The sequence below is a fragment of the Pelodiscus sinensis genome, chromosome 1, assembly GCF_052426305.1.
Source record: "Pelodiscus sinensis isolate ZL-2025 chromosome 1, ASM5242630v1, whole genome shotgun sequence".
Lineage (NCBI taxonomy): Eukaryota > Metazoa > Chordata > Testudines > Trionychidae > Pelodiscus > Pelodiscus sinensis.
In genome coordinates, this window is record NC_143052.1 from 313,184,307 (window position 1) to 313,210,526 (window position 26,220).

At 38.8% G+C, this 26,220-nt stretch overlaps 1 protein-coding gene across 1 annotated transcript in view; it reads right to left on the reverse strand.

Annotated features, from left to right (window-relative positions):
- XPO4 (exportin 4) overlaps positions 1 to 26,220 on the reverse strand; it is a 129,708-nt gene that overhangs the window by 5,239 nt on the left and 98,249 nt on the right. Inside the window, exons 14-22 of the mRNA XM_089775590.1 lie at positions 25,515 to 25,674; positions 21,124 to 21,293; positions 16,500 to 16,674; positions 14,187 to 14,480; positions 12,783 to 12,963; positions 10,827 to 10,945; positions 8,236 to 8,366; positions 7,336 to 7,453; positions 4,887 to 4,979 (exon numbers count right to left, since the gene is read on the reverse strand). Coding sequence (XP_089631716.1) covers positions 4,887 to 4,979; positions 7,336 to 7,453; positions 8,236 to 8,366; positions 10,827 to 10,945; positions 12,783 to 12,963; positions 14,187 to 14,480; positions 16,500 to 16,674; positions 21,124 to 21,293; positions 25,515 to 25,674 — 1,441 coding nt within the window. The remainder of the gene's footprint in view (positions 1 to 4,886; positions 4,980 to 7,335; positions 7,454 to 8,235; positions 8,367 to 10,826; positions 10,946 to 12,782; positions 12,964 to 14,186; positions 14,481 to 16,499; positions 16,675 to 21,123; positions 21,294 to 25,514; positions 25,675 to 26,220) is intronic.

The window sequence follows — 26,220 nt, forward strand, 5'->3', positions numbered from 1 at the left end:
ATTCTTTTTCCTACACAGGTAATTTCTGGAGTTATCCTGTTGATCCAGGGGTGGGCAATATGCTGGATGTGGCTCGCCAGGGTTAGCCCCTGGCAGGCTGCCTATACTATTTACCTGTGCTTCTGCAGGTACAGCCACTTGAAACTCCAGTTGCCTGAGGATCACCATTCCCAGCCAGCTCCCGCAGCTCCCATTGGCCAGGAATGGCAATCTATGGCCAATGGGAGCGTCTAACCTTGGCGCTTTACCTCTGGAGGTGCAGGTAAATAAACCGCCAGCAGCCTGCCAGGGGCTAACCCTGATAAACCACATCAGGCCTGCAAGACAGTTATTGCTCACTGCTGTGTTAATTCATACTTCCCAATAAATAACAGTTAAAAATCCTAAAGAGACTAGCACTTCAATCCCCTCTTCCCCCGCCCCCAAAAAAGAAAAAGAGATGGTCTATGCCTAAAAGGACACCTGTAGAAAAAAAATGCCCTCGTTTCAGTGCAGGGGCAGTAAACAAAAGTTGTGGAACACTGAAGATAGCCCAAAAGGCTGCTAGGAAGTGAAAATTAGTCAGAAAAGTAATTGTTATCTCTAGGCTTATAGGGAAGGTTGAACAGAATAGAATTTATCTGAGGCAATTTTAGTCTTTTTAATCTTTAATTTTCTTTTGTTCGGTGCCCAAAATGCTCAGCAATAGGGCACTCAATTGTGAGGAAAGAGGAGGATCAGACTTGCTTGTCATGGTTGCCAAACTTTCTTCATTTTTTCATTGAGTATGGAAAGTCTGTGTGTAACATTCGACTCTGGACATATCATTTGCAATTTTGCCTTGCATTTCTGAACTTTTGCATTATTTCCATATGGGGAAGTATGAATTAACAAATACTGCCTTTCAGGGCAAACAATTCTAAGGATGGCCTGTGGGATTATATCCATATGTGACTATCTACAAATAAATAAAGGTTATCACTAGGGAGAAAAATTATGGAAAGAGAATTAAGACTAACAGCAACATGTGCAGGACTAAACTAGTCAGTCACAGAAAAGAGGATTTATTTAGCATACCACTTAGACTGGAGATAGTAAAAACACCTGAATCATCAGAAAACAGGAAGGGATGATTTTATATCCTAATATTAATACGGAACTGGACATGAACAGAGGAGTTCTGGGTTACAAAACAACAACCAAAAACAAACACCAACCCCCAACCAAACAAAAAAAAACAAACAAAAAACAAACACAAACCATCCACCACCAAACACAAACAACCTACCAAAAACAAAATACTCCCCCACAAACCCCCCCGCCCCAAGAATTATATAAAGCCCAAGCCCAACTGCCTAAAAAGCTTAAGGGCTTCACCCCTAAGTGGCAGGGCCAGTACATGGTAGGCCAGGAGTCTGTCTTTGTTACAAGGGCAGCTGTATTCTTGATATTGATGACTACTAGTCAACACATGAATGACTTGGCATAACTGCTTTAATCAAGACTCATCAAACTGATGAGTCTTTGAGTAGTCCATGAGCATCAGTGAAGCCTACCACAGCTTGATACCCACCCATATTTGTCTACTGGCCAACAAAGGAGTGCTGAGTACTGGAGGTAGAACCTCAGTAGCTATTGTAAGGGTATCCCGGGAGGTAGAGGCTATGCAGATGGGGTTTAGTACTGAAGAGTGTACTGCCTGATGGAATCTGTCTGCATCCTGAAAAGCAACCTCTATATTGAGGTCTTGGGTATCCAGGGCACTGGACACCCTGAGGACAAAGGGTCCATTGATACCAGGTCCTCAGGCCCAAAACCATATCCCGTGCCTATTTCTTCATCAGTAATGTGGCAGTCAGAATTTGCAAACTGTCCTAAAGTTGAAGGAGCTGATAAACCTGGAATTGCTGCAGGTACTGATGTACCGCTAGCTTCTGTGTTATTGGAAATGCCAGCAGAGAAAAATAAATGTATTGCTGCCATAAAGGCTTGTGAGATGATAGCTACTGTAGAAGCTATTTTATGTTTAGCTAGAAGCCATCTTGTATAACAGAAACCATTTCAGCTTTTTGTCTTTGCACGTAGGCCAGAGTGAACTTTCTATCACCCCATGCGCCAGGCCAAGACAGATGTGCTATTGGAATGTGTTAATTGGGCTGGTTCAGAGAGGAGAGGTACTCCCTTGTACCTGTCTGCCATCTTGTTGATAAGGCTTTGTTTTTCCAAATTTAATTGAGGATTTCTGTAATTGGATGCCCTGACGTCAGACTGTTTGGCTAAGGGTATAAAGATACTAGGATTGATTGTATTAGCAGCTTTACTGGGCCCGACTTTGCTGGGACCACGTTTGGCTCACTTTGCTTTACTGGTCAATAAAGCAATCAGTTGTTAGCCGCCTAAACAGAGAGGAGCGTGTTTTTGCTTCGACACTACCAAAAGAAACAGTGCCAGACAGTGTACAATGATTTCCATAGGTATTGAAATTGATAGGTGTTTCTTGAGTCAATGGTATGGTACAGGATCTTCCTATCCTATTACTGGGGAGACATAGGTTAATGGGTTTTGATGTCACTGATAGCCTTTTCTGGACAAAGAGGATGACAAATCTCTGATTTCTGAGGGTGCTAGTTAGTTTTACGGGTGTTCTGGGGAACGTGAACCATCGCTTTCTCTTCTTGGAGCAGAATCAGAGTCCAGGGACAACCATAGTAGACATTGTCTCTGAAGGGCAAGCCAAATGAGCCAATGAATGTTCTGGTGCCAAAACAGGCTCTGTAGCCTATTCTATCAGGTGCTGTTTCAAGTGAAGGTCTCTGAAGCTCAGTGTTACATTTTTCAACAAACATTAGATATTGCACCTTACCTTAATGAGACATAGTAAGGAGCATATAGGCAGGTCATTGTTAGGAACAGAGACCCCACAAGATGTCTGGTGCTTAAAAACCTGAGAACACTGCATAACTTACTACAACTAACTAAAATGATGTTACACTATACTGCACAGTGGGTACTAGTGGCTACTGTTTACATTACAAGCTTTCGGCAAGTGCTAAGAAATAAACTGTGAGGAGAGAACTGCAGAGGGAGCTCAGACTTAAGCTGCTAGTGTTAAGAAGGAATAGGATAGGGTTTGGAGCTCTGCTATCCTTATATAGCAGGACTAGGCAAAATACGACTTGGGGGCCAAATCCAACCCGTGAAGCCACCAGATCTGGCCGCAGACCACTCTGCTAGAATCCTCAGGAACACAGCTGGCTTTAAAGCGTAGTCCGGCGGCCCTCTGCTCTGGAGGGAGGGGGAAGATTTGGGTGATCTCCCCGCCCCTAGCCCAATCCTCAACTCCTATTGGCTAGCAACAACCGACCAACAGGAACTGAGAGACTGGCCTGGGGGAGGGGGAAGCACAAGCCTCTTCCCCCTCCCGGAGCGGAGAGCCACATGGAGATATAAGGGGATACTGTACCTTGGGGGTACTGCAGGACTGCTGGCTTGATAAGCATCTCCCAGCCAGTGCCTACCTCTGGCACCCCTGCCTCTCCTGCACCCCAACTCTCTCCCCCAGGTCACCATCAAAATCCTCTGTACCCCCTTGCCCCAGGTCACAACTCCCGGACTTTGTTCCCCCTCCTACACGCCTCCCTCAAGCCAGAATCCTCTCCTGCACCCAAACACCCTGCACCCCAATTCCCTGACCTGGGTCCCAACCCCCTCCTTCACTCAAACGCCCCCTAAGTCCTTACAGCGTCTCCTGTACCCCCATCCCTTACTCCGTGAACCCTTCTGCACCCAACCTCCATCCTAGACCCCACATCTCCTGCACAGAAAAGTGCAGCCCTTCCAAAATCGTGGAGTGGCCCCCCACCAAAAATGATTGCCCACCCCTGCTATAAAGCCTCAGGGTGCCCAGAAGGAGGTGCAGAATATGCACGCTGCCCCACTGGGTACTGCTGCAGGGGGAAATGTCTCTGGCTCTCAGCATGCTAAGTATGGACACACCTGAGTGGACTACATCTACAACAACCACTTGAAGAACCATCACCTTTTCCCACCCCCTCCCACTTTGACCCCTAGTTGTAAGATTCCTAAACTGATTTAATAACTGTTTTGAGGAGACAAGTACTGTTAGGACACTCATGAGAAAAAATCTAGACTTCTGACCCTAAGGAAGGTAAGAGGAGAAGAAAGTAGAAATAGGGTAAACAGACAACAGGAGACCGGCAGAATTTTTTTCTACAGAAAGGCGTTTCAAGAAAACTAGATTTGTGCCAATGAGAGACAGGAGGAGCCATAGAACCTAAGTAATACAAGTCTTTGTATCGTGATTTTAAAAAGTGAATATGGGACAAATTTGTAATGTGAAAGATAAGAAATTTTCCACAGAATCACTACAGATACGTGTATTATTGTATTCCTAGAACTTCTAAGATAATACATATCTAGAAAATAAAATTAATTAGACCCTTGTTAAATTATAACAACCATTCCAACTATAGAGCCAAAAGGGACTTTTGGAGCTAAATTTGTTCACAGCTCTAAAATATGTATTGGAAAAAATCTAATCAGCAAATTTGATTTAATTTTGGTTTTACAAAGATGCTGGATGTCATGATCAACATGTCATGGAATAATATCTGCCAAAATGCTATCAAAATCAACAAGGAACAAGTAAATGATTACAATGAAGCCACATACCAAGGAAAAGCATATAAAGTGCAAAATCCACCTCTTCTGAAGCTATTTAACAAGTTTCTTTCTTTGTCTAATTTGCATTGGGAAAAAATGAATTGTTGCCAATATCGTCCTTTAACCATTGCATTTCAACTAGGTATACAAATAACCTAAACATTATTTTGCGTACAAAACAGCTTTTAAACAACTGTTTAAAAATAGGAAAAATAATACCATACCTGATGCAAACACACTAATGTGTAGAATGCTTCACCTGCTGCAGTTGTCATCTCTGTATTGTGCTTTTGTAGTACCAGCATATCAAAGACCATCTAAAGTGACAACACAAATTATTTATCAAAAATGTAGACTGTCAGGCTGCCACTATGTGATAAAGTAGAAGGGGAAATATTGTTTAGGAAGCTAAAAGGATTGAGGATGATAAGAGGCGGGTAACTGGGTAATCGTGTAGTCGATACAATTTGTATCAACTACATGATTAGTAGAGAAGGGAAGGTGCTCAGAAGGAGCTACCTCTGCTGTGGCTCTACAGTTTAAATGTAGTAAAAGCCAAGCATACAGGCAGCCCGGCTTTTACTACATTTAAACTGCAGAACCACTATGGGAGTAGCTCCTGAACCCGATGTGAGCTGGGATTGAGCTGGGCTTGCTCAGTCCCAGCTCGCGCTGTGTCCCACACCCCCTGTGGACAGGGGCTGCTGCGGAGCAACCTCTGTTAAGAGCCAGCCCTGGCCACTGTGAACAGAGGCTGTTCCAGCAACAGCTCCTGCCTGCAAAGGAGGGGGGTGGGAAATCCTCACTGGGACACCTCCGTGGAGAGGAGCTGCTGATGGAGCAGCCTCCCCACTCTGCTTCTTACAGAGGCTGCAGCGCAGAGGGGCAGCAACCGGCACCGCAGAGACAGTGCTGCGGGTAACCAGCTTTTAAGCCGGTTCCCCCAAGCACCAACTCCTACTTTCCCCTGCCCTGCTGCCTCTGATATAGGGGCATCAATGGAGGCGGGGGGGAGGAAATGCGAGTAGTTGACTAATCAACTACTCTTTTACATCCCGAAAAAGATTCAGACCAACTGAAGACCTCACCCCAAGACAAGTCTAAGTCCTGTATGGCTTTGTGGAGATTGAGTTATTGAATAAGATTTCTGGAAAAATATTTTAATATAGTTTATGCTTTTAGAGCCAGAAAACAAGAGAGGGGGCTATTGCTTTGTTATGTAAATGTGACTTGTTTGCAGTGAAAGCAGCATATTTACTAAGATTCAATAGAAATTTTCTGAGGAAAAGATTTGATTATGAAGAAAGGGGAGAAACGCTACATTTTCTTTACCAAAATAGAGCATAGATTCTATTGTGAATTAGCTGTTTAGGAAGAGGCACAATCAAATACCAACAAACACTATAAAAGGTGCAAATAATAGGATAACCATGTCCTTGTATTCACACAAAATTAAACTCACAATATCTTATTATCATGTATGATCTTTTATTTATCTGCTCATTTTATGATATAATAGAGGAAAGATTAAAAATGGGCATGTCTAAAAAGACTGAAGAGGGACCTAACAACAGTCTTCAAATATATACAGACAGTTATAAAGGGGACAGCAATCAATTGTTCTCCATATGTACTAATAGTAGCAATGGTCTTACTCTGCAGCAAGAGAATTTTAAGTTAGCTATTAGGAAAACCTAACGATAAGAATAGTTAAATATGAGATAGGATTCAGAGGAAGTTTTTAAGAACAAGTTAAACACATGCAAGCTAAGAATGGTCTAGGTATATTTGGTCCTGCCTCAGCACACCAAGCTGACTTAGATGAGTTTTCAAGATCCCTTCTAGACCTACATTTCTATGATTCTATAAACAATGGAAAGAATTAAAGAAAGATTTTTCTCTTCCAGAATAAAATGGGGAGCTCATTAATCAGATCTGTGAAAGATATTGTGATTTTGGAGAATCCTAAACTAAGTAGGTGAGGAAATGACTGAATGGGGTAGAAGTCAGAGAATTTAAGGTAGAAATTTAGGGAAGGGATTGAAAAATGAGCACACCCATTTGGAAGATATAACAGCTTTATTAATATTTATTTAAGCCTCGTTGTACAGTCTCTTAGCCAGTGTGATGTCAAGGACCCTGATATGAGAAAATTAAGATCCTAAGCAAGACTTGGTCTATGCAGAAGAGTAAGGTAAGAGATTTTTTAATAGACATTTAATCAGATTAAGCGCACAGTTCTTCCTATCAGGCAGTTTATGGCCAGGACGCAGCTGAACAAGGTGGAGGAAGTAGTCCAGAACAGCAAACAATGAACACTGCACTGGATTAAGGACCTATTTTTTAAATAAAAAGACTAACTAGAGAAGCATCTTCTTTTTTCCCCGTTTTAGTAATCATTTATTCCATTTCTCCTATCTATTCCTGTTGCGTCTTGCCCTCTCCACCCTTCAGCTTACAAGCAAACTTGCCCATTCTGTTTTAGTTCTTTGTGCCATACTTCATAGTGATTATTACTAATATATTTTAAGTTTCACTTTGAAGCCCATGCACAAACACAAAAATATGAGCTACAGAATGAGCGGTGCCAGGTCTGCCACTGATCTGGCACTACTGTAATAATACCAATAATAAATAAAACATGACAATGTAATTCGCAAATAGATATTTTACCTTAAGAAAGTGCCTTGTTGCTAGAAATAGTGATGAGTCTGTTTCCTGTGCTTTTGCACATTGTTCTGCTAATGGTGTTAAAGCTTCCAGACAAAGCTGGCATACCTCAGAACTCATTCTGATAAGTGAAGTGTCAAAGAATAAGCATCAAAGAATAAAAGTCAGATTTCCTTTTTAAGTTGTTGTACATTTCTAAACAGCATTATTAGAAAACACTGTAACGAGTACATGCTCCTTGACTTTTTCTTTACTATAGAGTGCTTTAACAAATTTAGGAATCTATTGCATCTTTAATACCCTCTTTTATTGACTATACACTGTAAAATATCTCAGTTATCCATGACCAAACATTTTCAGAAACAGTCCATTATAAGTAAGTGTCTCATCTGTTGTTGACATATGCTGCAAATTAGTGAAAATGGTACTCTCTATCATAAAGGGAGACCCTACTGGCAATATGACAAGAAATACTCAGAAGCTAGTCCAGTAGAACAACAACAGTATTTTGCATTACCAGCTGAGAAACTAATTCAGAAATAGCTTTGGGATATCACCAGAAGGCTTATGAAGTCACATTCTCTGTGAGATAGGGAGGAGGCAATGGAGGTTGCCAGCAAGAACATACACATACGAAACCACTTAAAAACGACATTAAAGAAATGTTATGGATATAATTAAATTCAGGTAAGGTTTGAAGCTCAGCTGACATTCCAATGACTCCAATAAATAATAATAATAATAATAAACTAGAATGCAAGGGCAAAATTGAAAGAGAAAAATTACTATAACACTACTTTTATATAAGCAGAGATAAATAGAAGCAAAAATGGAAAAAAGTGAAGAAAGTTAAAATGTCTTCATAAAAAAGGAAAGGCATTTAAAATTCATTAAAAAGGATACGATGACATCCCTAACTCCAATGAGTACATTAGCCTCTTAAAAAGGTCTTCCGGAAGCTGAGGAATTTTTTCAGGGAATATCTCACAGATGAAGGTGATTAATTTGTAGTACTGATTACACAGAGATGGAAACTGTCAAAAGAAATATATTGGCAATTTAACACTCAACTAGTTCTGTTTTAATAATTCTCTGAAATTTCTGTGGAACAAAGAGGCAGGACTGAGACTGATGTACTCTGCTGAGAAGAAAGATAATTATTAGCAGATATAAACGTCAAAGTTACAGTCATCAGTATGTTTTTATTCTGTTCATTTGATTTCTACTGTCATATACAATAACTATATGCATATGACTTTAAAAAATAGTAAAAAGCCAAAAATAAATTAGTGTTATCCTGGTGGAAAAAAGTACACAAGTAATCACAAATACAAAATATGATAAGAAACAGACAAATGAAAAAACATCTCATTCAATCACATCAAATGGCAGACAGCTAGTGACAAGTGCTTGTAGAAAATAAAAGGGGTTAATGAAAGTGCCCCTTATTGAATGAGGATATTGACATAGTAGTCATCAAAGAAAATTGGTGGAATAAGAATAATCAATGACACACAGTAATACCAGGGTACAAAATATATTGGGGAAAAAAGATCAGGTTGTGCTGGTGGGAGACTGGCACTAAATGTGAAAAAAACCAGAATCAAATTAAGTAGAAGTCTTAAATGAACCAAACTGGTTTCATAGAATCTCTATGGATAGTAATTCTATGCTATAATAATATGAATATAGGGATACATTACCAACTACCAGACCAGAATAGTGATAGTGATAGTGACTATGAAATGCTAAGGGAGATTACAGTGGCCATAAAAATAAAAAAGAAACCCTCAATAATAATGGAGGACTTCAACTATTCCCATACTGACTGGGTACACATCACCTCAGGATGGGATGCAGAGATAATGTTTCTTGACACCTTAAATGACTGCTTCTTGCAGCAGGTGTTTCCGGAACCCACAAGAGGAGAGGTAATTCTTGATTTAATCCTAAACGGAACACAGGATCTGGTCCAAAGGGCGAATATAGCCGGACCACTTGGAAAGAGTGATCATAATATAATTATATTTAACATCCTTGTGACAGAAAAAAACAACACAGCAGCCCAACACTATGGCATTTAATATCAGAAAGGGGAACTACACAAAAATGAGGTTAGTTAAACAGAAATTAAAGGGTACAGTGCCAAAAGTGAAATCCCTGCAGCTGCATGAAAATTTTTCAAAGACATCATAATAAAGGCTCAACTTACATGTATACCCCAACTTAAAAAACACAGCAAGAGAATAGAAAAAGTGCCACTGTGGCTTAATCAAGTAAAAGAAGCAGTGAGAGGTATACAGGGATTGTTTAAAAAGTAGAAATTAAATATTAGAGAGGAAAACAGAAAAGAACAAAATCTGGCAAATGAAGTGTGCAAATATAACTAAGAAGGCCAGTCAATAACTCAAAAAGTAATAGCAATTTTTTTAAAGTACATTAGAAGCAGGAAGCCTGCTAAACAACCAGTGGAGCCACTGGATGATCGAGATGCTAAAGGAGCACTCAAGCATGAGAAGGCCAATGCGGAGAAATTAAATGAATTCTTTGCGTTCTGAGGATGAGAAGGAGATTCCCAAACATGAGCCATCCTTTTTAGGTAGCAAATCTGAGGAATTGTCCCAGATTAAGGTATCAGAGGTGGCTTTGGAACAAATCGATAAAACAGTATATGTTGCCAAAAATCAGATCACATTCACATGAGTTCTGAAAACTCAAATGTGAAATTGCAGAACTACTAACTGTAGTTTGTAACCTAGCCTTTAAATCAATGACTATTAGCCAAGATGGGCAGGAACTGTCCCTAGCTCAGGGCTAGGCAACTTATGGCCTGGGGCCTAGATGTGACTCGCTAAGTCATCGGATCTGAATGGGCTGAGAGAGGGGCTGAGAGATTGGCCTGGGGAAAAGGGGCAGTTCAAGCCTCTTCCTGCTCCAGAACGGAGAGCCACTTGGAGAGAGCAGCCTAAAGTTTAAAGTGATCTGGGGCTGTAGCAGGCAGGGAGCCCAGGCTGCCTTAGGGAAGCTGCAGGGCTGCTGGCTGGGAGATGTTTAGGTAAATGCCTCCCAGCCAGAGCCTGCCTCTGGAACCCCAGCAGTGTAGACATGCCCTAACAGAACTGTAGATATTCTCATTCTCCATATAAATGTCTAAATCTTTTTTTAATACTGTGATAAAATCTCAACTCAATTCAAAATAAAAAGACTTGTGGTAAGACTGCCTTTTTTTTTTTTTTTTTTAAAGACAAAATTCGTTTACATCCTCCATGTATATAGCTCTTCTGAGGTTATCTGGAGCCAGAGAAAAATTTCTTGCATATACAATAAAATAAAGCTTAGAAAATGTATTGTATTTAACTTTCAGGTTACATAAACTGCTCTAACAACTTCAAAGTTTAGAAACCACTTCAACATTTATACCCTTTTAGAAGAAGTTTCCATATTAAATGTATGTGCACGCATGTGTAAATACATATATGTTAAAATACACTTACTTTCAGCAAATCCTGTGACATTAATGGCAGAACTAGATTAACTCCATATAAGACAACATCTGCTGCTGACACAGATCTATTTGCAGCTTGTCCTGGCTCATGCCCTCTAAATACTTCATCTATAAAAAACACATACATCTTTACAGTTAACATATTAAATATAAAAAGACAGATCAGACATACTGAAGTGTCACATTTTCATGCAAGAAGCCATAGAGTTTAAAAAAAAGATAGCAAACACACTAAAGAGGAATTAAGACAGTTAAGGCTGCAACTTCATCCTATGCTTAGGCCCATAGGCTATGTCTAGACTACATCCCTTTTTCGTAAAAGGGATGTAAATTAGATGTATCGCAATTGCTAATGAAGCGGGTATTTAAATCTCCCCCGTTTCATTAGCATAAAAATGGCTGTCGCTTTTTTCCACGCACAGAGCTTTGCCGGAAAAAAGCGCCAGTCTAGATGCTGATCTTTCAGAAAATAAAGCCTTTTCCGAAAGATCCCTTATCCCTTATTTCAAGAGGGATAAGGGATCTTTCGGAAAAGGCTTTATTTTCTGAAATATCAGTGTCTAGACTGGCGCTTTTTTCCAGCAAAGCTCCATGCAGCCATTTTTATGCTAATGAAGTGGGGGAGATTTAAATCCCCGCTTCATTAGCAATTGCGATACGTCTAATTTACATCCCTTTTACGAAAAAGGGATGTAGTCTAGATGTAGCCATTGTGTTTAGGCATCACAATATAGTACTCCAAAAGATCCTATAAGAACAGGAAATCTCAGGTACTAGGAGTATGCCTTAGCATTTAAAAGTATGTTAGAACACAGAAAACTATTTATTTCAAAGTAAGGTTTCACAATTGCATTTCCTATCAGTTGACACACCAAAAAGCAAGAATTTTGATTTAACTGGTGATGTAACTTCCACACAAACTTTAACTCATGTCTTACCCCCTAATCATAATTTGGAAATGTATTCAGACTCCTTAGTTTCATGACAAACTCCCTTTCAAATTCTTCCACATAACCAATCACAATGGCAGATGTTCAATTCCTCACAGCCCTGACTCAAACACTGCAATCTGAATTGAGATTAAGATACAATGGCTACAGAAAGTCCATGACACTTATTTGTAGATTAAAAATCAGGGACCAGAATTCAGACTGTGCATTTGAGTGTGTATAGAACTATATATGTGCACTCAGAGCTTGTGATGGGCATTAACAGAAATACCTAGGCAGATGGATACCATTTCCTTTTGTTCTGCGTCCTCTGCACAAAACTTTCTAAAATCTGGTAAAGTTTGAACATTGGGTTAACATTTTTTAGCTTACTTAAAAAACGATTTAATATAATTAATTTACAACTAGCATATCAGATTTTCAACAGCAGAGATTATAAAGAGAAAAAGACTGGGACAGAAGAGAGAAAATATAACTAAACACTAACAGCGTACCACAGTGCCTGTTCTGCAAATTGCTGAATATCTACACGTCTCCCTGAAGTGTAGCTGGAATGATAGAACTTCCATCACACTGAAATGTCTACATTTTCAACTATACCCTAATTTTGATTTCACTGGCTTTGTTTTTGATAACTACCACTCCTTTATTTCCACATTAGTGGCTTGTTCTAGTTCAGCTTTCAAATTGTTCAGTATACAATAGCAATGCAAAAAGAACAATGGGCCATGAATTACATGCATGCTTCTCTGAGGTACCAGAATCTGAATAGTAAGTGCTCTCTCAATATGTGGAAACTAGACTCCCTAATCTCTACTTTTACATTACTTAGATAATTAGTTCTCTATCCACAATATATTTTGCTGATTTAAAAAAAAATCACTAACTCCTCAGAAGAAAATTAAAGTATTACTGTGTGGACCATAATTTTTGCTCAGAACTACCCAGAGTAGTTCACCAACACTTGAATCTTTTCATCTCCAATTCCTTCATACCTGTATCACTGAAATCTATAAATTCTTTTGACAGAAGGTTAGTTAGAAGCTCCATAATAAGAAGAAGATCCTGGTATTGGTCTTCTTCCGCTGTAACGTCTATTCGCTGCCGACCTAAATTATTCTTGGAATATACTTGAAGAAGAGTCAGGCAGGCTTCATACAAATTCATGGCTTTGGACTGCGACAAAGAAACAAAACAGGAATTTAAATAGGTTATATATTACATATGCTCACACGCTCAATATTGACTTTTTATTGCTGCTTTTGGAGCTACTCGGAGGACAATACACGAGTAATTTTGATTTCATTTCTATTAACTGTTACTATTTAGAGTAATAAATACAAATAAAATTGTTAAGAAAGTGGCTTAAATAACATAACTATCTTGCCTATTTACTCAATCAGCAGTGACTACAATACTTCAGTAATACAACCATGCTTTTAGCAGTCTCCCCAGACTTTAAAAGAAAATTGTAAAGCAGAGTCCATATATAGAATGGTTTTGGACAGGATGACATTCCTTGCCAAACTCGTGAAATAATTTAGAATTGCATACTCAGAATCTCTAAGGTTTTATTCACACTAGCAAATTTTATAGCTTTAATCCACCATTATGGCAGATCCAATGGTGATAAATAGCATTTGTCCAGATTAGGAAAATTTCCATAGGTATAACCACACTAGTATAACATCCCCTGCACTGATACAACTTACCAGGGTAAATTATACTGGTGCATGCTCTGTTTAGCATGAATGCAGTGTTCTCTACATTACAAATTTGCATCAGGAGTTATACCAGTGGCAAGTTTCCCATGACAAACTTTCAGAGAAAGTTAAGCATGGTAAAACACCCTGAATTGATAGAAGTGGACTAATGATGAACAGGTACATTTGTTAGTGTATGCACAGTCTAGCTGTACTTTTGGGTTACCTTTGAAGAGATAATATATGCACTCTCACTTATAGACAAGGAAAGATTATTTAGTACATCCAAAAGCTTTCTGATTGACATAAGAGGCAAAACTGTGGGATGCTCTCTTTTTCCACTCTCCAGTCAGTGTGCTTGCGTTTTACTATAGTAGAAATCTGTAAAGGATTTGCTTGTTTTATCAAATCTGTTTTCCTTTAAAGAGGTCTATTTCCTTTGAATAACATATCAGTTTCAGTGAATAATGTTCATGGATTCTATAAAAATAAGTTAGCAGATATATTATTTTAGAAGATCAATTATATCTTTTGATGTCTATTTTTAAATATATTCACTCTTAACAGTTATTCATTTAAGAGGGCTCAGCAGTACAACGTTTCTTCCTTTCAGCATATAAAATCATTGTGGTTTACTTGATTTAGAGAATAGGATCTTATTATGCATACACACACACACTTTTTTATTGTGTTTACCTCTCCAAGATAGCATATTTGTTTATGTGCAACTTCAACAAAAACTTCTATTATGAGGTTAACAGTCTCTGGTGTGTTTTTGTACACCTCCATTAATCCAATGCAATTGGTAAGGAAGTCCATTAGAAAGTTAAAGAGGATTGCTACATTATCTATCTGGGTCGCCTCAGCAATGCCACAAAGTGCTTCTAGTGTGGCAGTGATTTCCTGTTTCACCTCCTCCTCTTGACAAATCTGTTGAAAGTTTTCTTGGTTTATCACATTCAAGAATCGCTGTTGAAGTGGCTGTAGAACCTAGAGAATAAAAAATTAAACAGCCATTTCTGAAATGTATTATTCCAGTTTAAATCATGTAGTACTCACATTTTCCTATTTATTCATTAAAAATTAAAGCCTTTATGGCACACAACCTTTCCCCCTCTTCAGACCTCCAAAATACTGGGAAAATTTACTGTTATTCTAATGCAACTTCAACAATTTCAATGGAATTAAAACTCACATAAAATTATAACAACATAGTAATTAATCTTGCCCAGTAACTGAATTTTAACTTAATCTTGCCATGCACTATCTTCGTTAAGAGTTCTGTTTCAACATTATTTCTTGCCAATTTATTTTCGGCTCTCTTGTGATGTTAAATTCCTCTCTACTGTGCCTTTTTCTGTCCTCTCTTACGTGAATCTCTTCCAAATTCTGTATAATCTTTTCTCTTCTAGCTAATTAATAAAATTGTTAAATAAGATCAGTCTTAATTATCTTTGTGGTACCACACAACACACTGCCATCTATCTTTTTTTAAACAAACTTTATTTAGGAAGTTGGTAAGTTTACCAACCCTTGTCCTGTAAATACCAGAGCAAATACAATAATAATTACAAAGTGACCTTTTATTTATAGAAATATGAAATCTCCCAATTTACATTCAATCTGTATGACACTGTTAATAGCTAATTTGATCTTATTTTTGTATTTAGTTTTTCAAAACAGTAATAGGCTTTACAAAAACCCACTGTGTTACCAGTACCTCTGCTAAGTTCTCTTTCAGTTATTTATTCGTAATTTATTAAAAAGCGATCAAGTTTTTCACAAGATTTATTCTTTATAAACATATAGAGCTTATTGCTCATGTTTCAGTTGTCCTTTAGGACAAGGGTGGACAAATACTGGCCCATGGACTGGATCTATTCCACCAGAGTTAACTCCTGGTGGACCCCCACCACTATATTTACTTGTACATTCACAGGTACCAGAGACTGCAGCTCCTGTTGGCTGTGGATCACCATTCCTCAGTCGATAGGAGCTACAGGGGTTTCCTGGTCTGTGGCACTTCCTGCCACTCCCATTGGCCAGGAACAGTGATTTGTGGCCAATGGGAGCTGCGATCGCTGGTACCTGTGGCCATGCAAGTACATTTAGCAGTGGAAGCCCTCCAGGGGCTAACTCTGGTGAACTGCCACCATGTCATTGCCCACCCCTCCTCTAGGGCCAAGATGCTTCATTATTTTTTCTCCTAATTAACTGTATTATTTTACAGTGGAACCTCAGAGTTAATAAACTCTAGAGTTACAAACCTACAAGTCAACTGCACATCTCATTTGGAACCAGAAGTACACCACTAGGCAGCAGCAGACATATCTCACCCCGTTTAAAAAAAAAAAGAGCGACAGTACATTACTGTGTTAAATGTAAACTACTAAAAAATAAAGGGAAAGCATCATTTTTCTTCTGAATAGTAAAGTTTCAAAGCTGTATTAAGCCAATGTTCAATTGTAAGCTTTTGAAAGAAGAATATTGTTTTGTTCAGAGTAATGAATATTTCAGAGTTATGAACAACCTCCATTCCTGAGGTGTTCAAAACACTGAGGTTCTACTGTACTGTTACATTTTGTTAAGCCTGACATAATACATAACATCTTACAACAATCATTTAAACTAAAAAGTTAACAGGGAAAGAAATGGGACTTCAAAAGACTTCAGATTTAAGGAATTTTTTCTTTTTCTGATAATCAGTCCTACACTACATTTGAATTAAACCATTTGAGAATGGTTTAAAAAAATTTATGAAATAATAAAATGATCCTCAATGTAATATTAATTGGTCACCTTTAAATATCTAGACTCTTACGTACCCTATAACTGGCACCTTATAAATGTCTAGCTACAATAAGAATCAGTGAAATTCTAAAATTAAAAAAGCCTTTAAAGATGCTCAGTGTTATCATCCCTGGGCAACAGTAATGTTGAATTAAAAAACTAACTTGGAATTTAGTTTCATTGCTTGCTGAAATGAAGGCGACAGAAAAAATGTCTTACCTCTGTCCAGTATTGCTGTTTTGTATCAGTGTCCATATGACCAAAACCTCCTAAAACTAGAGCTTTCATTAGTGTTCTCTGCACAGAGCTGGACAAAAGGTGAAGAGGTGGGCTTCTCCTTGCAAACTGCTTAGCTAAATTCCACCAATTCTCACACTGAATTACTAAATTTGCCCTAAAATAAAATAAAAAGTAAAGAACTGCTTACTCACAGAAAATCCTTTAGAAATACATATGCTTCTAGCAAGTATTCTTACTGTCAATTTAGTTAAAACTTTTTATATTCACTAGGATTTGTACCTAGTCTCTATTCTTTCTGACACTTGTGCCTTTTTTTTAGATTTCTATAAAATTTACTTTAGAAATCATTTAATTAATAAGAGAAAAAAGTGGGAAAGTACTTTGTAAAGGTGTATACTACTCTTTATTTGGCATCTCGCACTTATTGAGCTCAAGCATCATGTGATTCCAGGAGCTAAGAGCTCAACATGGTTTAAGTGCCTATGCCTTAATCCAATGGTTCTCAGCTTTCAACACCATGATCCCATTTCTCTCTCTCATATACCCACTCATCCACCCTGTCTAGGCTCAGAGTTATATCTTAAATTTTAAAGAATTTACAGGAGATTCAGATTAAGCAAAAGCAAAATCTATTTTATTCAGAGCGGTTTAACCAAAAGAAAATGCAATAAAGTCTTTAGTTACTGTTCCTTCTTGCAGCTTGTAAATCTGTACACATCAAAATAACATAAAAGAGGGCATCTCTTGTTTATCTCCAGAGCTCCTCAACTGGTGTCTGGGCAGTAAGATTCTGGTCACAATAGTAGTCTAAGACCCCTTTCGGGTCTGAAACCAGCTAGACTCCACCACACAGTGATTGCCTCTGCTCAGGGAAACATTTCTAGCAGGATCAGATTAAGACAAACCAAGGCCCTTCATACTCCCACACATCCAGCCTCTTGTGCACTGTTGCTCTCTCTGATTTGGCCACCAGTGGCAGGGGCCACCAACATAAAAGCAAAGAATATATTTTGAAAGACTGGTTTGCCTTGCTTCCCTTTGCATAAACTAGGGCCTGCCTCATCTGTAGGCCACCACTCTCTGCTTTCAGGTTAGTTAGGTCCTCTCCTGAGCAAGGAAGAGCTCTGCATGTACCTCAAAACAGCACTCACTGTTACTACCTGAGCCAGCTTATGATAGGGTACATGCAGAAAGGCTGCTCTGTGTAGGCTCTCTCTCTATTTTTCCTGTGTACAGTGAAAATGCTTGCCTAAGCTCCGGTTTCAAACCTATCTGCTGCTCCCATTCCTTTGCTTTTGTCATTTCATCTATTCCGTCATTTATTCATTTCCTCTCCTTCTGCCTTGATTCATTACAGATCTCATATCCTACTTGCTGCTCCATCACTCAATTTCTCCTTGCTTTTATCATCTCTCACATATTTGTTAAACTTGAGCTATCATGGTCATTTGTTCCAAGCACAAAAAAGTGAGGAAGAGAGGGCAGGGTGAGAAGGAAAGGAGGAAGTTGTAGGATCTCCCAACCACAATATAGGCTGCAAGCAAAAAAATATGGGCTCTCATCTTTCCAAGTCTAATCCCTGAGCACCCCTCGGGGATTCCTTCAGTCACAGAAAAAAGCAGGGAAAACCCCTCCTTTCCTTTACAGCAGCAGAGTGGTCATCCCAGAGCTGCAACAGCACAGGACTGATCATCTGGTGGCTGGAGTGGGACCAGGAAACCTCCTTTCCATGTTCATGGCTACTTGAAGATACAGGCAGCCAATGCGTTAGTTATACTCTGGTAATGTTTGCAAGATTTGTGGGGGGGGGGGGGGGGGGGGGGGTTAAGCTAGAAATCTTTATGGGAAGGGATGTTAAATCAGAGTGGAGATTTTTGACCTCATCATGTGATTCTAAGTATTAGGGGATCAACATGACTCTGTAGTGCCTCTGCCTTAATCCAGTGGTTCTCATACTGGATACTGCAATCCCATTTTACACAGAAAACTCAGGGACACCTGGAGGATCTTCCTTGACTAATGTAGTCAAAAATGGAGGGTGATGACCCCCTTCAAGTTTCCCTCTAGCCTGAACACATGGTTTGATCCCCGGATTCCAGACCTGACTTCCAAATGAGACTCAATTCCCTGCCAACCTTAACTAAGTGTACGTCTAGACTGCAAGCTTCTTTCAAAAGAAGCTTTTTGGAAAAAGCTTCTTTCGAAAAAGAGCATCCACACCTCAAAACTGGGTCGAAAAAGTGATCTGCTTTTTCAAAAGTGTGTCCAGGCTGCATGGATGCTCTCTTGAAAGAAAGCCCTGATTGCTATTCACAGAATGGCCAGAGCATCTGTTCTTTTTTCAATTGCCTCTTCTTTTGAAAAATGTCCCTGTTCTGCATCCATACATGCCTTTTTTTGAAAGAGCTCTTTTGAAAAAGGCATTCTTCCTCGTAATTTGAGGTTTACCAACATCAAAAAACCCCGTGTTCTTTCAATTTAATTTTGAAAGAACGCGATTGCAATGTGGACGCAGGTGAAGCTTTTTTCAAAAAAAGGGACAGTTTTTTCAAAAAAACAATGTAGTCTAGACATACCCTAAAAAGCCCACACTGTTATAAAGCTTCCTCTAAGTGTTGGAGCAGCAATGAGAGAGGCAGGGTTATGGGACCTTGTAGAGATCACTGAACAGTATCAGCTCCCAGCTAACACTAAGGAGTTCAGAACTGACTTTGGTACTTAACGCTTGAGAAAGGATGTATCACAATTAAGGAAGATCAATGCTGCTGTGAAGAACTAGATTCTACTTCTTTCTTTGCCAGAGTGCCTATGTAATACTGGGCAAGTGACTTAAACCAAGTCTTTTACATCATTCATTCATTCATCGATCATGTGTTCCTCATTTTCTGAGTGCCTGACTGAGATCCTGGTGTCTGATTTGCTGATGGGCTGAACACTGACAACCAAAACTGTTGCACCTCAAATTTAGCATCCAAAATTTAGTATATACTTTTTACTTTATTCTCGCTGAGCCTCAGGTTCCCATATGTAAAATGGGAATAGTATCCCTTCATTTCAGAGAGGTATTGTGAAAATAAATTCACTAATATTTGTGAAGCACTTCAGTTACTATAATGATGAGCACCACAGAAAAGAGAATGAGGACATTAATAATCCTGTCTTCAGAGCAACATTTGAATAATGTGCAGTAAGGTGGCACAGGGCCATATACTAAACATCAAGTGGAAAACAAAATACTGAATAGTTGCTCATTAAATCAGCACTATCCGTTTTGTGCACTGAATGAGGCAAAGATTCAGTGTGAAAAAAAAATCACAATTAAATACTGCATCATAATGCGTATGTATAAAGGGGTGGGGATTAAGGTTGCACATGCAGCTTTAATTTTGGCTTTTTCAAATATGCTTGCTTGACTTAGCAAACATAATAATGTTCTTTTAACACAGTACATACCGAATACATACAACTATTCTGTATTAGCCCACAAAAAGATAAAACTTCCAAGAATTTGCAGCAGTACAGCTTTTAGCTCCAAACAATGCTTTGAAATTCATCACCCTCTCCAAATTCTACATGCTTAAAATTGTTTAAAATTTAAAATGCTTCAAATTATATAAATTTAATATTATTTTACAACATAATTATATTTTCATTTGATTTTTCAAGCCTAAGCAGTTATTTCTACAAAAGTAAATAGCAATGTAGAAATCTTCATTATGGGATGGGTGAGGGGAGGTAGAGTTAATTCTTCCTAATCACTTAGGCTACGTCTACATTGGCATGAATTTCCGAAAATGCTTTTAACGGAAAAGTTTTCCATTAAAACCATTTTCGGAAAAGTGCATCTAGATTGGCAGGATGCTTTTCCGCAAAAGCACTTTTTGCGGAAAAGCGTCCGTGGCCAATCTAGACGCGGTTTTCCGAAAAAAAAAGCCCTGATCGCCTTTTCGTGATCGGGGCTTTTTTGCGGAAAACCGTACTATGCTGTCTACACTGGCCCTTTTGCGCAAAAGTCTTTCGGAAAAAGACTTTTGCCCAAACGGGAGCAGCATAGTTTTTCCGCAAAAGCACTGATGATTTTGCGGAAAAACGTGCCAGTCTAGACACAGCCTTAGTGATTGAGCGGCATAGGGGAAGAATAGCACATTTCATTATAATATAAACTCGAGATGCTCATTTAACTGGGCTGACAAGCAATGACAAACTGATTCTTCTCTCCATTATACCAGGTTTATGTTTGGTGATGCTCCACTGAAGTTACAGAAGCATACAACTGGGGTAAAAGAGGAGAATCTGGTCTTGAATTTATGTACTCCACAACATGGTTGTTTTATGTCATAAAAGGAGAACAACTTAAAGTTATCTGGTTGGTATGGAAGTATGTACATATCTTGATTAAAAGCCTCACATTTTATCCTAGAACTTGAACAACAATTTTTGAAAGTTTTTATACTCAACAGAAAGTGCTCTTAGCTGTTGAAGACCTATTTACAACAGGAAAATATTCTAATGGGGAATATAATCTGTATTCACTTTATTTTTGGCCCAATATATTTTAAAAGATTCAAAAGAAAAAACTGACATGTATAAGCCTGCAGTTTACCTCTCTCTCCTTTCCACTAATGTTACTAGCAACTGTACAGTGTCATTTGCAAGGTCCTGCTCAGAACTCCATACTGCCAGGTTACTGATTACTTTTTCTAAAAGGTAACCCACAATCCATTGGGAACCCTCTGTGTCTGCACCAAATGCAGTATTAAATGGCAGACTTATCTGTAAGAAAAAGAAAACAAATGAGTACATTTCATAAGAAAATAAAATAGTAATTCATTTTCAGACCTTCACAATCCTTGCTTCCTTAACGTACAAAAGTTAAGTTGACAAAAAGGAAAAAGTATCAGAAAAGAACAGATAGGAAACCAAACTTACCTCTTGCTCTATGCCAAAAAACTGGAAGTAATATCAACTTTTTTATAAAACCCTATTTCAAGTATCCTTATATCTAACTTTCAACAACACATTTAAAAGAAAGATTTCTGATGTATGAAATATTCTTGCAGCTGTGTTGGTCCCATGAATTAGAGACAAGGTTTGGCCCACTTTCTGTTGGTGAGAGACAAGCTTTTGAGCTCACTCCTCTTACCTGAAGAAGTACTCTATGTGAGCTTTCTCTCTCTCACCAACAGAGGTTGGTTCAATAAAACATATTACATCACCTACTTAGATACTTTAACATTTCCCATATGTAATCCAAAGGGGCCATGAAGGAATTCTTGCAGTTCTTCAGAACTAAAGATTCTTAATAAGGAGGACTGGCTTACACTACCCCATTGTAACTTACATTGCACAGGGGTGTGAAAGAGACACACGCCTGAATAACAATTTATATTGACCTAAGTGCTAGCCATATAGTGTCATGTGCAGATACAAAACTTTGCATCCGCAAAAATGAGCCACGGAAATCTGCACCCTCATCCACAGACAAGGATACCTGCGAATATAAAGTGGATATCCATGGATTTTCAGCTCTACGTATCAATGCTATATTGGCAGGAGGAGACACTCTGCCACTGAAATCACTTCTACCTCTCTGGCGGAGATGGAGTCATTATGCTGATGGAAGAGTACTCTCCTGTCCACATAGCACATGTTCACCTACAGTACTACAGCAGTGCAGCTGTGCCAACGTAGCTCTAGTGTAGACCTAACCTGATAAACCAGTTCTATAGTGCCAGAGTTCAAGGTAACATCTTGCAAGATATCATACAGATTTTTTTTTTTGCAACTTCTCCCTACATTTGTTCCATTTTTTTTTTGGGGGGGGGGGGGGGAAGGAGAGGGACACAGAAAGGAGAATCCAAGCATACAAAAGGCTATTACAAAGAAGGAGGGAGAAAAACTGGTCTCCTTCACCTCTGAGGATAGGAAAAGAAACAATGGTCTTATATTGCAGCAAGGGCTGTTTAGGCTGAATATTATGAAAAACTTCCTGACAAGGTAGTTAAGCACTGAGTCTAGAATAAATTGCCCAGGGAGATTGTGGAATCTCCATAGATGTAGATTTTTAAAAGCAGGTTTGACAAACACCTGCCAGGGACAGTCTAGAATGAGGCCAGGGCCACAATATGAGGGAAGGTCAGCTTAATGTACGCAATTCTACCTACGTAAGAAACATAACTGGAATCGAAGCTGTCCTCACAGCGGGAGGTCAATGGGAGTAATGCTCCCATTGACTTCTCTTACTCCTTGAGAGGAGGAGTACCGGCACTGATGGGGGCACCTTCAGCATTCGATTTAGCAGGTCTTTACTAGACACACTAAAATCAAACACTAGAAAACTGACCACCACAGCATTGACCACAGTCTTCCTACAAGTGGAGACGTGGCCTAAATAATATTGAATCCTGCCATGAGTGCAGGAGACTGATAACTTTCCAGTTCTATGATTCCATATGCTCTGTAAGAATAAAGTTTCTGAAAATAATCTCAGGAATTAATAATTTTGCATGGGGACTCTGCACCTCTGAGTCCTAGAATCGCAGAATCATAGAACCATAGAGCTGGAAGAGACCTCAGAAGGTCATCAAGTCCAGCTCTATGAGCCTAATCAATTTCAAATTCTCAGTTATTTTCAAATTTCAATTTTACAGATTGTCAGTAAAAAAAATTTGAATCATCACCTTCAGAGACCAATATTATACACAAATTAAGGTGGATACAAATGGATTTTGTGTTTAAATAAGGAAACTGTTATTTGTAATTTATATTACATATAGATTTATTCAAATTAAATGTGAATTTTTCATACTATGTTAAGGTCTAAATTTACATACAAAAATAATATTAAGCAATGCATGTGCATGTTTGTTGCCACGTTTTAAAGAAAGTGAAATCACTGCACTGGTTGGAATTACTCACTAAGTACCTGGAATCAGAATCTTGATGAAGTGCTCTTTTATGGTTGCAGAAAGAATACTTTCTTCGTGTCAGTTTATTCAACTTGCTCAATTGAATGACTAGTTCATTCAAAGTTAAGAAACCAATTGAAAAAGCAGGAAAGCTTTTCTTCTTTCTCTTCTTCTTCTAACCCGTGAATAAGAAGTAGATGTGAGAAGATGAGGTCTACTATTACCAAAAGCTCAAAAGGTGTGGTGACCAGAAGCAGTCAGTTCAACTCACTAATGTACATATAATACTTCCTTTTTTTAATAAATCAGTTTTAAATGCAAAACATGTTTTGATAACCTGTGTTCCTAGAACAATTAAGGTCATTTTATTTAATTAAAAAAAATAAAATGCTGTTTTTGTTCTCCATCCAAGTAGAGCGTGACAAATGACAATATTATCATCATCTAGTCAAAAAGAAATACATCTGTCACTATTTTTATTATCATAAACAATGTAAAAACTAAGATTCTGAATAAATAAAAGTTAAGTTATATAATTGCTTTAAAAATTTATATAGATATATTGCATTTTCCTGGTTCACAAAAAATTTTAGCAAAAAACTATATTTAGTTGCAAGTCAACATGTTCTGATGGCTCCCAACCAACAAGAAGAGCAGGTTGCTTACCTGTAACTACAGCTTCTTCCTATAATATGGTCCCATTTGTATTCTAATCATCAGTGCACATGCTTGTCATGTCTGGAGCTAGAAGGTTTTCATAGCAGTGTCCAAATGGAGTAAGGCTCTCAGTGTAAACACAAAGATCACAGATGACCAGGGATTCCAACTTCAGCCATGTGACAGTAAGTGGGAATCGGAGAGGTGCTGACCAACACAGACTATCATAACCATGGCTGGGAGCACAAGGAGACGCACTGTGCATGTGCAGGTCAGTGGACACTGTTCTGAAAACCTTCAGGCTCCAGCATATGTCTTGCATGCACTTCAATCTATCAAAGAAGAATTAGTCTTTCTTTAGAAAAATAACTAAAAATACAAAACTATTAAAAGATGAAGAAGGGGTCTTTAGTATCTCAAATTTCACTACGGATCATCTTCTGAGAATTTTAATATCCCTGATCAAGGAGGGCATGGTGACTACATTTTTATAGCTTCTATTGCTGTAATAATCAGTGCAGGCCAGTAAGTCTTCTACTACTGATCTGAAGTTCAATTGTGTCCACTGTTACCAATCAGCATCAGAGCTTTATTGTATTTGTACTGTACAAAAAACATATATGTCTGTCCATGCCTCAAGGACAGCCACTGAAATAATGGGTGAGGTAAGATCTTCTATTGAACCAACTTCTGCTGGTGAGAGAAACCTGAAAAAAAGCTCTGCGTGGCTTGAAAACTTGTCTCTCTCACCAACAGAAGTTGGTTCAGTATAAAGATATTGCCTCCCCACCATGTTTCACTAGTATCCTGGGACCAACATAGTTACAAATACACTGTATATTAAAATAGTGACAACATGGACATGGAACATATTGGAGTGAGGGGGGAAGGCATGAAAAATTACTAACAGGATTACACAATTGGGAATCTCCTCAAGTTTGGGGGTCCCCCCTATCTCTCCTTTTTAAACAAAAATCCAACTAAGTGAATAAGAGAGCTTACCAAACTCTAGCAGGACACCTACCTAACCATTATTATTAGTCCATGTCCTGTGACCATTACAGTGGAGATTAAATCTCAAACAGAGATTTGTAGAGAATAATGGCTCAGATAGTTTATTTGGAGAAGGTATTCCACCAGGCAACAACATGGAGGAACAGAAATGTGTCTGCTATATCAAAGCCTGAAAAATGGTTTAAAAAAAAAGTTATTTGTACGTTGAGAGTATAGCTATTTCCTCCCAGGAAAAAAAAATTAAAAGAAAATTTCCAGGCTATCATTATGTACACTACATTCCAAAACAAACAATAACTAATGTTGTAAATCCTGGAAACATGAGGTTTAAAACAGACTCTTTCATGAAGTAGTGTTAGTGATATATATTCTATATAGTCCATTAATGCAACCAAAATTGCAGTTAACATCTTACCTGGTCATACAGTTTTTCATCCACTAGGAGATAGGTCTTTGCCCAACGCTTAAGAAACCATACAATATCTTTTCCCATTTGTGGACTCAGCAGGTGTGTGAGATCCGCCCTTATTGCTCGTGATTCTACTTCTGAAACTCTTAGAATAGCAGATAATAACCTGCAGATATGAAGCACAAATAAGATATTTGACTTGGGGGTTTAGTGGGTTTTTAACTTTGGAGGTTTAAGCAGGGTCAATTATCCAAGCAGGGTGGTATGGCTCCTCCAAAGATTTCCACTCCTCATGCAAAGAGGTGGGAGAAGCAAGACAAAATCAGCTATTTCCACTCTCTACTAATGGAGTGTAAGCAGCCTCAAGATGTTCTCTCTTTAAACATGGATGGTGGGATGGGACAAAGATTCAGGGGAAAATTTTCCAATGGGAACACTGCCTATAGAACTTAAAAAGCTTGTATTGACACTGGTATTTTCCCCCTCCCTCACATTATTACCTGGGCAGCCCAGGCTTTGCCTGCCCCAGCCCCAGCGCTGGTTCCTACAGGCAATGGGCTGGGCTGGGCAGGGAAGAGACTCTGTCCCCTCTCCCTCGCCCCAGCACTGCTCCCTGGAGGCTGCAAGTCCCAGTGCTGCTGTCCTGCCGGTGAGTGCACTGGGGGCACAGGGATTGCACTGAGGGACATGGGGTGATGAAGGGGATCATGGG